We start from the raw sequence: 15299 nt of genomic DNA on the forward strand, positions 1-15299 counted from the left end.
TGTTATAGCTGTTGAATAGACTGAAATTGTTGCCACTGTAACAGTGCTTCCAAACTCAGGCTCAAGTGTCGCCTGAATTCATTTTTCGCCCAACGAATCTGGGAAATATCGGCTTCAACAGCCGTTGAGGGAACGAATGTTCCCAGTCCTCCACAAAAGCTTCATAATCTTTACAAGGCTGAACCGGCTTCCAAGCATCATGAAAAGAGATCACTTCGCTAGTGCCATCGATCTCATCGCGGAAAGAATTTTCTTCCAGATAATTTTTCAGGAGTTTCTTATATTGTCTCTCAACACATTCTATTTTATAGCCCGACCATCCCACCTCCTTCAGTCTACCGATATTTTCGGAGGAGTTTTGTCACTTCAGATGGCTTTAATTTTACCAACTCACAAGGGATAGTCCTGGGAAGGTTAGCTTGATTAAGAACATTGACGCAACAAGACTGTCTGGCAAAACGAGGCTGTAGCTCAGAAAGAGCCAGACAGATTGTGTCACAATGTTCAACTCAATCACAATGCAAAAATCGTGGTTGATTTTGGAGGTTCCAGATCCATGAGCAGAATACAATTTATATTTTAGTAATCAGTACAACGGGAGCATTCCATTGATACCCGATTAATTCAAATTTAGCGCTCGACAAACCGGTCAAAAATGGTCGTAAATTTGCCTTTGGACAACTGGAAAGTATGTCGTGAATCAAATGCAGTCAGCCGTTCAATCTCGCTGTGTCCACGCCATTTAGGACACTATGCTTTCACCCCTAATGGGTGGGATGACCAAGATCAAGAAACCTGCCTTTCATACACGCTCTTCTCGCTTGTAACTCGGTCCTGTTAACACAACACCATGAACGAAATTCACTATTGGCAGGTCCCCATACGTCGTATTACATCTTTCAATTCAAGGTTTGATTGAGATCCGACAATCTCCTGTTATCGCAGGAAAACCGAAGAAATTCAATTTATACTGACCTCATGTATGTCTTTTCCCTAAAAATCGGCGCTCATAAGTCAGGCAATGCGGAATATTTGCTTCCAAATTCGTTTCAAATCTGTCTTCCTCGGACTGAATTCTCTTACCGACGTACATGTCGAATTATTATCGGACTTATTGCTGACAAGTGGCACTCCTCCGGGTCGATAGTATGTACAGCGGACATCGACAAGAAGAGACCTTTACACGAGTATGGCTCTGCCGATTAAAGAATTGAATTCGTGGTGCAATATGGTGATAGCACTTGGGAAATGCGTTCGGTAACAGAGATTTGACATTATTTCCCCAGAAAAAAAATCGTATGCATTTCAAATTGTACATTAGGGCTGTTCAAAAATAACTTTTTTTTCCCGATTCAAGCCGGTCACCTCTTAAATCGTCAGGTTGCAGTAGAAAACCTTGCTCACCAAATTTCACTCGATTCCAACCAGTAAAGGCCTCCGCAGATCCAATTAAAATTTTTAATTTATTATGGAAAATTAAAAAAAAAATTTCCAAATTTTCCTGCCAACCCCATGAAATTGTTGAGCTGTCTTCAAAGACGTTGCAAAACAAATTTGAGTCAATTCCGACCAGTAGAAGCGGAGTTATGTGAGTTTTTCGTTGATAAATCGAGGATTATCCACTAATCAAGGATAATCCGAGAAATATCATCGAAAAACTCACATAACTCCGCTTCTACTGGTCGGAATTGACTCAAATTTGTTTTGCAACGTCTTTGAAGACAGCTCAACAATTTCATGGGGGTGGCAGAAAAATTTTGAAATTTTTTTTTTTAATTTTCCATAATAAATTAAAAATTTTAATTGGATCTGCGGAGGCCTTTACTGGTTGGAATCGGGTGAAATTTGGTGAGCAAGGTTTTCTACTGCAACCTGACGATTTAAGAGGTGACCGGCTTGAATCGGGAAAAAAAAGTTATTTTTGAACAGCCCTATTGTACATGGAGAAAATATCTGTCATCCGGTCTCTGCACAATAAAAATAAGGATTGTTCAGAATAGGTCGACTCTTAATACTGCGTGGTTTTCAGTCCGTTTACCGTTTCCCATTTTCTGTGACTCATCCCTTGCGCACCTGCGTATGACCAAAAAGTCTCTCAAAGTGTTCTCAATGATGTTAAGCTTATATTCTAACGTTGGTGAAGCTCTTGGCATGGTGGTGAAACGGGGATCCTTGACTAGTCAGATGCTTACCTGCTTTGTTAATCACCAACTATGGTTACTGGTGAGGTGCCGGACCGACGTGATGGTGTCGACACATGCTATTAGCGAGTCTTGTGTGAAATTAGTGAATGTATGGTAGCATTAGAACAGAATTCAATTACTTTCGACTCCGCTTAATTCGGACACTCTCGCTCCGTTCCCTTGTGACCGAGTTAGGCGGAGTAACTATAACGACTTCGTACAAATTATGCAAAGGATAACGATCACGATCCATTTCATGGCCATGCTTAAAGGCGGGTAGCGCAGTAATGGCCAGTGATCGTGAGCCTTTATTTTGATGTTAGTAAAATTGTGTCGAGGTGTACTCTTCACAGAGACGATATATAAAAGTCTATCACCAGCAAAACTGCAGATATATCCTTGTCTGACGGGTATTCATCCATGCGTTTGACGATAGTGTGTATATTTCCCACATGTGGCTCTAAGAGCCGCGGCTGGGAATGACTGCTTTAGAAGGTTTAGTAGCGGTTCTCAACCTGGGATAGGTTACTGCTCTTTTCCCGGGATCGTGAAGATATTGAACGTAATCAGCTTCCAAAATATGCCGTGAGTAGGTTTGGGCAAAGGTGTCGATCTTTTCTTGGTAATCCATTCTGTTAGTAGTATATGTATGAACCAATATGAAACCAAATGCGTATATATAAGCGGATAAAAAATAGATAAATGTTGAGATCGCCTTTATTCTGGCTCGTTTGTGAATCGTCAAATACTAGACATGTGTCGCTACGGAAAAGTCCTGCACTTTTGTGGATGTTATGATCAAAATGCAGTGAAACGCCATACGATATCCTCCGGCCGCGAATAAATCTGTCGCAGACCAAATGAGAACACTAGTCCGAGCGATCACCAGAGCTCATATCATAGATTGCGCAATAGCCGAATGAATTCACGACACTATGTTCAAAATTCCACTCTTGCATACAATCGATAGGCAAGGCATTGGTAGTGACGTCATATTCACCGACAACTTAAATTTGTTCGTACCTCCTTAAACCCAGTAGTGGGCGCTAAAGAGTGTCCAGAATTTGAGCCGCTAAAATATGGTAACCCTAAATTAACCACCCCTTCCTCCTATTTTTGCAATGTATCATTCACTAAGCATTCTCTGACGCGTGAAATGTAAGTATGTATGATTGTAGAAAGTTGTTCTGTTGAAGCGGGGCTCAGATTCATACACTGAAACAAAATCTGGAGTGTATCTGGATTAAGGACTGTATAGGCATCGCAATGACAGATATCCACGAAAAAGAGACACAAGTGTATTTTTCTTACTTTGTGTAAAATGAATGGCCTAATTCAGGGACGGGCAACATACGGCCCGCGGAGGGATTTTGACCGGTCCGCAGAGAGTTTTTACCATGAAAGTAAAATTCTATTCTGAAAGTATTGACACAAAATGAATCCAAGTTTGCCAATCTTAGAAAGATGAACATGAAACTGCTTGCTCTGTTCGGGTGTACAAATATTTTCGACCATGAACATTAACGAGACAAGGCTTCGTTCCAATAGAACTGATGGTCACGGTCAAGTGCAGTCTTCATTAAGGGTTTCTACTTCTACGTCCAACATGTAGCCAGAGTTCAAATAACTCGATGACAACTTTGACCGACCACAGATGTCTGATTGACTTCAACAGCTACTGGTAATAAATTTATTGAATACTGTTTTTTTTACACTAAATACGATTTATTTCTTGTATAGGTGGATAAATCGCGATTAATGTATATATTCTGTAATCCGGCCCGCTAAGTATTTCATTTTCCGATATCCGGCCCGCCGACCGGAGTAGCTGCCCGCCCGCGGCATAATTGCTAATATTCAATATGTATACCTAAATTTTGTCATGGACTAATTATTAGGCTATATTTATGGTCCACCCCACGACAATCGTTTCCAGCTCATTCCGGGAGCTCCAGGATGTCCAATAGGTCCCAGTGGCCCCTGAGCTCCCTTAGGCCCAACAGGTCCAATCACGCCAACACCACGACTTCCCTTAGGGCCTTTGGGGCCTGATATGTTCTTTCCCGGCTCTCCTTTGATACTTTTCTTCAGCCAAATGTCGGATCCTTGCTCACCCTTCTGTCCCTTCTCACCCAACGGGCCCTTTAATACATAAATATGGATAAAGGTGTGAAAGATGGATATAGAAATCTGTTAAATGCGGCAATCACAAGTCATTCATAGTCCCGAAAAGCAGGGTCGATTGAGACTAACTTAATTAAGAATCACTGCTTTTGGGAATTATTACAGAGAACCGAATGACATTTGGTAGCCTATAACTCTCATGCCATCGATAACTGATAACAAACTTTGAAAACCTATTTTCATGCCTTATCAACTCCCTCTTCGACATACCTGGGCCAACTGCGGCCCGCGAAAAGTTGCCCGGAAATCAAAACATAAAGCCTACTTTGGAATGTTGCTGCGTTAACTAAAACCATATGCTGTATAAACTGAACCGGAAATTCGTTTACCTTGAAGCCGGTTAATATGCCGCCATTACGCACCCTACGTACCTCGCATGTGTATGTCAGATTCAAAATAAAGTTAATGCCGTAAAGTATGCCTTAACTATTAAAGTAACAATAAGTCACTCTTTCTATATAGTTTAGTTCTCTGTTGCCATTCTCACATTACGAATTAAACGATATGTGCTTCAAATTGTTACGTAATAGGTTTCCAAATCCTTAAATAATAAAACAAGTCAATGGGTGCTCGCGATTACTATGTGTCTTCATCACCCATTAAGGATGTACACAGTTGAACAGTCATGCCAAGAAAGCCGTAGGCTGAAATGCAAAGAAAGTTTGAAGCATTATTGACAGGGTTGCCATACCCTCCTTATTTCTAAGATTTGTCCTTATTTTGAGGGGCCACGTCTCAGAAAACTCAACTGTCCTTATTTCTAAGAAATGTCCTTATTTTTAACTTGCGTCCTTATTTTGTCTTATTTTCGACCACTACAGAACCTCTATCGTTTTCCTATGGTACCGTATCTGTGTTGCATCATATTCTATATTTATTGTGGAGTGAAAAAAGGCGCGGTGCAGTCGACACATTGGTTAAAAAGTAGTAAAGCTATAAATCATTGATCAATTTTAATTAAATTATATTGCACTACTGCATATAGTTTTAGCTACTAATAAAGCTGAATCTGATTGAGCAGTCGTAAAAACGTTTTTCGTGACGATTATGAGAGGGAATTCGAAGGTGTCAAACGAAGCGTAAAGGTCGAGTGTTTCACACATTGCATTATCTGCAATTGTGACATTAACGCGGAGGCCATACGAAAGACCGTTATTACAACTCATATTGATACCCCAAAATACAAGAAGTGTGTCATAATGATTAATTTGAACCAGTCGATGAATATTATTTCCGCAAGTCGATCAGCACCAACGGCCACAGACTACAGGGCAGCTGCTGCAGAGGGTACCTGAGCATTCCATACTGTCCAACACCAACAATCATTCCTCACCAACAATTGCACAGCACATCGCAATTGTTCAAAGCAATATCCCCCGATTCCAACATCGCACATAAGTTTTCTTCGGCCAGGACCAAGAATACAAGCATTGTTACTGGAGCTCTTGCTCCATATGCTCAAACAATTATTTTGTCTAAACATATTGTACGGCCTTTTCCCATCTTGTTCGACCCCTCTAATCACAACGAGGTGAAGAAGTTTGGTTTAACACCCTATGGGGGTAGGGGATCAAGAGTAACTTTTTTGGGGCGGGGTGACAAAGTGCTGATTCGGTCCTGAGTAAAGATAAGGCTAGACCCGAGCTTTCGTGAGAACCATGAAGCACTGAAGCAGATTGTTTCTGGCAAAAAGTATGAAATGTGATATGTCACGGCTCGTATAAATACGAAGTATGTACAAAACTACTTTTACTTGCTAATGTAATTTTTCGACTGTCCTTATTTTTGGGTCCATGTCGGTGGAAACCCTGATTATAGATCTGTTTACTGGAGTCAAGGGTAGATCAGTCCTTTTAGTTTGTGCCGAGCATGTCGCCGTGTTTGAGGAGTATAATGTAAGTCGGACAGAAACACGAAGACAGACACTAGGTCAAGGGAGGGCAAATTTCTGACGAGCTGCAAACCTCGCTCAACAACAAGGCGATATGTCACCAAGCTGCACACTGCTCGGAAGGCAGCTTCCTAGACTTTGCAGTATCCCAAATACATTTTCATGTCTGGATATGGAATTAAAGAAAGTTTAACAAGTATGATGTTTAACATTGTTTCAAGTTATGACGGCCAAAAAATATTATTTTATTTCAATTATCAGTCACTTTCTCACTACCTAATATCAACACAGCCATTGAGCAGAATTTATTACCAATGTAATTCACAGCTTTCAATTAGGAAATAAAATTAATAATACGTCACAGAATATGGTTAAAATTTTTGACTCCGCGCCACCGACATATTTTCTGCTACTCACTGGCCCGCGGTGAAAATAATTGACCACCCTGCTCTTCGATTATGTCTTCTCTCAGCAGCTTCCCTTCTAGTGCCACAACAGTTTACTATCGATGCCAAACTCCAATTCCTACTTTTTATCGGACAGATTTCTTATTAGCAGAAATTCGGAAATTACCTTCGGACGGCTCCAAGAATTATGGAACAAGCGGTGCTGATAATATAACGCCATACCAAATAATAATAGACTGAAGCTCATATAAGTCCATTCAACCATATAATTCCTAATATTATAATACGATCACTATCACGAACATGGAAGCCTCATGCTCTTCAAAGTTACCCTTATTCATCTTACCCGGACACCTCTGGCACCATCTTCGCCTTTGGAGCCTTTGGGACCAGTTTCACCATTCAATGAGGACATTCCCTTGAAAAGGTCGAGCACAGATCACAGAAGTATGATCGTAAGTCATCGAATACTCGCGATCTCTCTCAATCAATTCCGCCAAGTCAATGCCTGCCGCTAATGCAGTCAGCAGTAGTTTTTGTGAAACAGCCGGATCGCATTTTGGCATTTCACAGCCTTTTCTCGGTTTGCACGTCCATTTTATCGTTTCTGATGGTGCTGGTGGTATCACAAGAATAAGAAGTATTCCTACACCTATCGCTTGCTTGGGCATTATTGCTTGCCAACCGCGTGCGAGAACCTGTAGCGATAGACATATGCCATTGCAGTTTTCAAGTGTGCACTATATCATGGATGTTCGGATGACAACGGTTTTAATCGGATTTGATGTGAAACATATTTACTGCTGATGCGATTCTTTACGTGCGTGTTAATCCGGGAAACGGGTTACGGAAGTGCAACGGATGAGTGAATCTAAGGAAACGCGCTGCAGGCTACAACGTGGATCGACTGGGAACAGGTTCTGACCTGTAAATGTATCAACATATTTTGAACGGGAATGTCCATCATGGCCATGCATATTCTCGGTGGGCAAAATATGATATTCATTTGCAACTATATCCGATACATTTTCCACGCCTTCAAGAGTAATGCTGAGAATTATCGTGGCTGTCATGCGTATGTGCTTCGTACTGAAAGCATAGTGTCCTATATGGTGTCGACACAAGCAAATCTCACGGTTCAATGAAATTGTATCACGTCACAATTTCCATTTGGCTAAAGGCAATTTGACGGTTATTTTTGACCGGCTTGCCGAGCAATAAATTTAATGAATCGGGTATCAATCGAAAGCTAACTCTGCACTGATTACGAAAATATAAATTTTATTCCACTCATGGCCCTGGAACCCCCACAATCAGCCCCAAATTATTCATTGTTGAGTAGATTGGCAGTGTGACGCAACAATGCTGTCTGGCGAAACGAGAGAGAGACTCAAGAGCAAGGATGCGGCCGAGCGGCGAGAGTGGGATCAGCTGACGTCGCGGCAATAGCTATGTGCAATCGCGTCGCAGAGAAACGCTGCGCTGTTGATACTTTTTCTATTTGCTTCGGTACAAGCGAGCACGCCTTATCAGCCTTTCCTTGACTTTTAAGGGTAGAACTGGGTCCACAGAATGGACACAGGGCCCTATCAATTTTCGCGCATTATCCTTGAACTGATAGAGATATTTAGGCTACGTCTAAATTGTCTACATTGGATATGTCACATTATTATGATATCGATTGCCTTAGCCCGCTAGTTGCGTAGGGCCCCAGAGATGCGTGGCGCTGTTGATACTTTCTATAGGCGCTTCGCTAAAAGCGAGCACACATTACCAGCCTTTCCTTGATTCGTAAAGGTAGAACTGGGTCCACAGAATGCATTTGGTCCCTACCAATTTTCGCGCAATATCCTTCAGCTGATAGAGATATGTAGGCTACGTCCAAGTAGTCTACATTGAATATGTCAGATTATTATGATATCGATTACCTTAGCCCGCTTGTTGCGTAGGGCTCCAGAGATGCGTGGCGCTGTTGATACTTTCTATAGGCGCTTCGCTAAAAGCGAGCACACATTACCAGCCTCACCTTGATTTGTAAAGGTAGAACTGGGTCCACAGAATGTATTTGGGACCTACGAATTTTCCTGCAATATCCTTCAACTTATAGAGATCCTTCCGTCTAAGTATAGCTAGGTTAGTTATCCATAACTGCACATAGCTATTGCCGCGACGTCAGCTGATCCCACTCTCGCCGCTCGGCCGCATCCTTGCTCTTGAGTCTCTCTCTCGTTTCGCCAGACAGCATTGTTGCGTCACACTGCCAATCTATTCAACAATGAATAATTTGGGGCTGATTGTGGGGGTTCCAGGGTCATGAGTGGAATAAAATTTATATTTTCGTAATCAGTGCAGAGTTAGCTTTCGATTGATACCCGATTCATTAAATTTATTGCTCGGCAAGCCGGTCAAAAATAACCGTCAAATTGCCTGTAGCCAAATGGAAATTGTGACGTGATACAATTTCATTGAACCGTGAGATTTGCTTGTGTCGACACCATATAGGACACTATTCTGAAAGCCTTCAAAATACGACACCAATAAATCACAGTGTCCTATATGGTGTCGACACAAGCAAATCTCACGCCTCAGTGAAATTGTATCACGTCAAAATTTCCATTTGGCTACAGGCAATTTGACGGTCATTTTTGACCGGCTTGCCGAGCATTAAATTTGGTAAAACAGGTATCAATCGAAAGCTGACTCCGCACTGATTACGGAAATATATATTTTATTCCGCTCGTGGCCCTGGAACTCCTACAATCAGCCTCGAATTTTTCATTGTTATGGAGATTGGCATTGGGACGCAACAATGCTGTCTGGCTAAACGAGAGAATAGCTCAAGTGAAAAAGAGCCAGACAGCATTGTTTAGCATTGTTGCGTCCCAATGCCAACCTCCATAACAATGAAAAATTCGAGGCTGATTGTGGGAGTTCCAGGGCCACGAGCGGAATAAAATTTATATTTTCGTAATCAGTGCAGAGTCAGCTTTCGATTGATACCCTATTTACCAAATTTAATACTCGGCAAGCCGGTCAAAAATGACCGTCAAATTGCCTGTAGCCCAATGGAAATTGTGACGTGATACAATTTCACTGAGGCGTGAGATTTGCTTGTGTCGACACCATATAGGACACTATGATTAAATGTGTTCCTTTACCGACACCTAACGGAAGTAGTACAGAATAGTTTTTGAGATATTTTCCTCCTTGCCACTTGTTTCCCAATCGCACACTCTTAGCGAAAAAGGTGTGTACTCATACCCTTGTAACCAGCGTTGGGATGACTCGAGTCATGACTTGACTCGTGTCAGACTCGAATCAACTTTTTCGAATGACTTGACTTGACTCGAGTCACTTTGCAAAAATGACTTGACTTGACTTGACTCGGCGCTTCAAAAATGTTGATTGACTCGTGACTCGGAGCAAAATTTACGAGTCAATTTCAAGTCATCAAGTAAACGGTGACGACTAAATCAATGTATTGTATTTTGTGCACGTTCGGATTATTCACGATACGCCGTTGTCACTTGTGAGAGCAAGCAGGCAATCACTGATTGTACATTTCACTGATCCTACATTGTTACATCGAAAAGCTTCCCGTGGAATAAATTTAACAATATGAACGTATTGTTTGCTGCAACATTGAAGTTCTGTACTTCGAAAAGCCTATTCAAGTATGATTTCATATAATACATATCATCAACGATCAAACAAATGACTTGGCTACATACGGGAGTTGATTTTGACGCATGCTGTTAGTGAATATCGCGTGTAAGTAGTGAATGTGCAGTACTAATATAGCAGGACTCAATTATTTTGAATTATTGACTTAATACCAATTTTCATTTAATTGGAATAGGAAATACTGCTTGAAGGTTTTTCATTCTCGACTCCTGGACTATATTTTGCGCATCTCCTTCGAGATAGTCTTGGACGAGCAGCCCGCAAATGCTAAACCTGTTACGGGAGGGGCAATTCAAGACAAGTACGCCCGTCAGGAACATAAAATGTATCTGAGGATTCGAACCATCGATTACTTTAAGCAGCACCGTAACTGCCGCACGCAAACCCGACCCACCAAGACATACAGTCAAGTTTTGGGCCATATAACATGCGAAGTGTGCCAGAACGATCGGCAGCGAGAAAACCTTGGCTGAAAAGGTATATGCCCTTATGGTGACCGAAGACTTCGTTATATATACAAAATACATATAGGTTTAACTGTCCATTAGGGCTGTTCAAAAATAAACTTTTTTCCTGAATCTTGCTGGTTACGTGATTAAATCGTTAGGTTGCCTTAAAAAACGACGCACACCAAATTTGAATTCTTTCCAACCAATATTCGCGGATTTCATACAGTTTGAAAATTTTGAATTTGCCTAAAATTGCAAAAAAAAAAAATTCAAATTTTTCTGCCAACCATATGAAATTGTTGCGCTGTCTTCAAAAACGATGCAAGACAAATTTGACTCAATTTGAAGCCGTAGAAGTGGAGTTATTTCAGTTTTTCTTTGATAATTCTTTGATTATCCTTGATCGGTGGATTATCCCAGAATTATCATCAAAAAACTTGAATAACTCCGCTTCTAATGCTTGGAATTGAGTCAAATTTGTTTTCCATCATTTTTGAAGACAGCGCAACAATTTCATGAGGTTGGAAGTAAAATTAGAAAAAAAAAAAAATTTTCATCTTTAGGCAAATTAAAAATTTTCAAACTGTACGAAATCCGCGAATATTGGTTGGCATGAATTCAAATTTGATGTGTGTCGTTTTTTAAGGCAACCTAACGATTTAATCACGTAACCAGCAAGATTCAGGAATAAAGGTTATTTTTGAACAGCCCTACTGTGTCCATAGGCGCATAAATGACTGGCGCCGAATGTTGCTGTCTTTGCAATCTGAACCTCACAAATACCATTCAGCTGGGAAAAATTTTATGCCAGTGAAGAGATACCAATTTGAAATCGTGTGCGTCTCATAAATTAGAAGCTCACGTTTGGGCGATTCTATATTTTTTGTTATAGCAGACTAGAAGTCACGAAATAACATCATGTAACGAAGTCATATCAACGGGTCCACCCGCCGAAGATGTTTAATTATTATTTAGGGGCCCTCCCGTTTTCAAGACACTTCACTCGGCTCTACCGGTGAATCTAATCACGTGAGTAGAGAGGACAATAAATTGATAGCATAATATATATGCAATCGCCGATCTGATTGACCGATTTTATCATAAATAATCGAAAATTTTCGCGCCTCGCGCTGCCTCACAATACAGTACAGATTATTTCGTGACAAACGCGAACAACGTGATGGGGGGGTCGTTTTACACCCTATGGGAGCCCAAGACCCACGTTTTTTGGGGCCTGACGAGGTACTGTTTCGTTCCTGCCAATGGGTATACGCCCGAAGATATTTAATTATTATTGAGTCGTCCTACCTTTTCAAACACACCTCACTCAGCTCTACCGGCAAATCTGATTACGTGAGCAGAGAGAAGATAAAAATTGATAACAATATATATGCAATTCCCGATCATACTGACCGATTCAATCATAAATTCTAGAAATTTTGCGCGCTTCGCGCGCTTAGGCGACAAAAGCTGGTTCGCTAAACAAACTCCCAACAATATGATAAATAGCGGTAAACAGGGTATCGCCGGAGGGGGTTTGGGGCTCGGCCTATAACCCTATGGGGGGCCCAAGACCAAAGTTTTTTTGGGGGGGGCTGACGAAGTGCTGTTACGGCCCTGACTTTAAGCAACCAATATGTATCCACGGGGACCGTAAATTATTAGACTTGTAAAAATTCCTTTTTACGTTTTTAACGAAATTTGTACTTTTTCCATCCAACTCTGTGCGTAATGGCTTTCTATCCGTCGACGATTTTCTTGCGTCCACTTCTGGTCTCAGCCGCCTGCTTTGGAGCTCGACTCACTCTTTCTCTGGGCATTTTATCAAGGTGCTGCGTTAGCAGCGGGACCGGCGATGAGGAGTTCAGATAAACCTCCAACATATAGAAACAGGGTAGAGCCGAGACTCGAACCAGCAACCATTGGTGTCGTGACGGTGTGGCTTAGCACACTGCGCTTCCCCAAATAAAACTAGTCTTAATCGATTACTAGCGTCGCACTGGTTCCGCAAATATAAATTAAAATCGTGTTATCAAAATGGAACCACCCTCAAACAGCTGTCAACGTCTGAAAATCGGCATTGTTCAGAGCGATGGATCGACTTAATTGGCCATTGGGAAAGTTATTGTGTTTCGGCGGCCGATTGTTCGGAACAATCGGCTTCAATAGTTATTTGAGAATGTTGCCATTGCCCTGTCCACATTTTAATCTCCCGAAAAGAATTAAATACACGAAACGGATGATTAAAAACGAGGTATTTAGGAAAGTGGGCGTCTAATGAGTAATGCGTTTGGTGCATCCAACACTACGAGGTTCTGATGTCGAATATAGTGCTCGCATCGCTGCAATTGTTTCTTTATTGTAACATGGTTTCAGTTCAGGATCCATTACCCGATCAACGTTAGCAACGCCGTAATAGACTAATTAGATGAGTAACGGTCATGCCTGGGAATGACGTGGCTTTTAGCGCTAAATACTGTTCAATTTGTAGAAGTTGAACGCATATTGTTTCGTCCAATCATGCGTGCATTTAGAAGACGACGTCTCTTATCAAGTCGCGTTTATATCCTCTTGTGCGGCTTTGTTTGGTTACTAATTACTGATTACTGAAGTCCCAGATACATTTGTTCAATTGTTCTGTGGCTCGGATAAACATCAGAACGATACTGTAAAATTTTATCAGGTAGTGCAAAATCATCTACGGTGAGTATACTTCTGAATAGGAATTTCGGTTTCAATGCAAATTTTATTGTCCTGAATCCCTTTTCAGAATAAATGAGCTATGAATCTGCAAACCCACTTTTACAACGGTAAAATTGCAATTGCAAAATCGTGAGAGCATTGTGAGAGCGATAATTGTATCGTAAAGTCGTTGTCGCCTACGCTAACAAACCGTCGGAAACCTCGGGCGAAATGGTTCGAAGTGAAAATAATTGCGATTGTATTGAGAGCTAAATACAAGTTCTTTATACAATCAATATCGTGTTAATGAAATCATACGCGACATCAAGTTATTACATTCCCCACCTATCATGTCGTCATATGTGAGCATCCCATGCGACTACTATTCTACCGACAAGATAGCGCAATGGCAAAGCGTCCGGCAGCTTGATGTGAGGTAGGCCGTGGATTCAATGCCGGCTGGGTCAGACTAAAGACCAAATTAGTTACACAAGGTAGGCTATCCATGATTTATCCGCTTGGCGCTCAGCATTATCGGCATAGCATGGTAGAAGGGTGCAAGACTTCGAAAGCTTTGCAATATATCTGTACCTTCATTGTCCATATCGTTTGTATATATATCATGAGCCGGTGCATATGCCGCAAAAACATCAAGGACTGAAATAAATCACGTGCTTTCCTATCCATAAACATATTCCTGATCGGCACTTCGGATAATGCGGACTTCATTGAATTCTGTAAAAACTTGGTCAGCAACTAAAACCTACACATTTAGAATATTTCGAAATGGCAACATAACGTAGACCAATTCATGACAAATGTGAAGTTGAATTTACGTCAGCACAAACTGTACGAAGAAACACTCAAGGAACAATATAATAAGCAACACTCAGTATCTAGCTATTAATTCGTCATTCCGGCTTGCGCGACAATCCATGAATTAGAATTGCGCATGCTTAATTAACTAGTTAACGGCCGAATAAATTTTCGACGCCGCAGGTTGGACGGGACACCGTTAATATGGCCGAGATGGCAGTGTGGGGCTATGATGAGAAAGTGATGTGTTCTAAAATTTCGCATTTGATGCGTTAATGCAACCACGAAACACATTTGGGGTATGCACCAGAAACAAAAGTCAAGAAACACTGCTATAGTCTGAACTTGATATAAGTCGATTTAGCAACAAAACGGGCAATAACACGAGCAGGGGAGCTTAATGCTCTCCGATAAAAAACCTCATGCAGCTTACCTGGATACCTCCGGCACCATTCTCTCCTTTGGGACCTTCAGGGCCAGTTTTACCCTTCATTGAGGATATTCCCGTGAAAAGATCGAGCACAGAGTTAGGATGGCAAGTCATCGAATACTCGCGATTTCTTTCAATAAAGCCCTCCAAGTCAATGCCTAGCGCTAATGCAGTTAGCAGTAATTTTTGTGATACAGCCTGATCGCATCTTGGCATTTCACAGCCATTTCTCGGTTTGCACATCAATTTTATCGTATCCGATGATGTTGATGGTTTGACCAAAATAAAAAGTATTGTCGCTGCTATAACGTGCTTGCGCATTATCGCTCTTTAGCCCGCGTGCGGCCGCGTACTTGTAACGTCAGACATATGCCACAGGAGTTTTTAACTGTGTAGTATTCTGTATCACGGATGTTGGGATGACAACAATTTTAATCCGAGTTGATCCGTGACATATTCTTGCTGATGCGTTTCTTTACATGCGTATAATCCGGGCAACGGATTTACGGAAAGGAGACGCATTACAGAATATAAGAAAACATGCTGCTGGCTATAGTGTGGAGATTATAATCC

General features: G+C 41.4%; 1 protein-coding gene across 1 annotated transcript; it reads right to left on the reverse strand.

Moving 5' to 3' along the window:
• Window positions 1-1939: 1939 nt before the first annotated feature.
• LOC145435878 (uncharacterized) lies at window positions 1940-15080 on the reverse strand. The gene is made up of 2 exons (XM_080313140.1): window positions 14730-15080; window positions 1940-4325 (listed from the first exon to the last, which is right to left on the reverse strand). The coding sequence occupies exons 1-2, from the start codon at window positions 15045-15047 to the stop codon at window positions 4089-4091; spliced, it is 555 nt and encodes a 184-aa protein (XP_080169266.1). The 5' UTR covers window positions 15048-15080; the 3' UTR covers window positions 1940-4088.
• Between the last annotated feature and the right edge of the window lie 219 nt (window positions 15081-15299).

This window comes from Botryllus schlosseri, chromosome 3, assembly GCF_051294905.1.
Source record: "Botryllus schlosseri isolate E-star chromosome 3, Bs_hap1, whole genome shotgun sequence".
NCBI classification, from domain to species: Eukaryota; Metazoa; Chordata; class Ascidiacea; order Stolidobranchia; family Styelidae; genus Botryllus; species Botryllus schlosseri.

Coding starts and splice junctions, on each gene's coding strand:
- LOC145435878 (XM_080313140.1), bottom strand. CDS start 15,047: ATGCGCAAGCACGTTATAGCAGCGACAATACTTTTTATTTTGGTCAAA. Junction 4,326..14,729: donor ATGGTGCCGGAGGTATCCAG/GTAAGCTGCATG, acceptor TATGTATTAAAG/GGCCCGTTGGGTGAGAAGGG.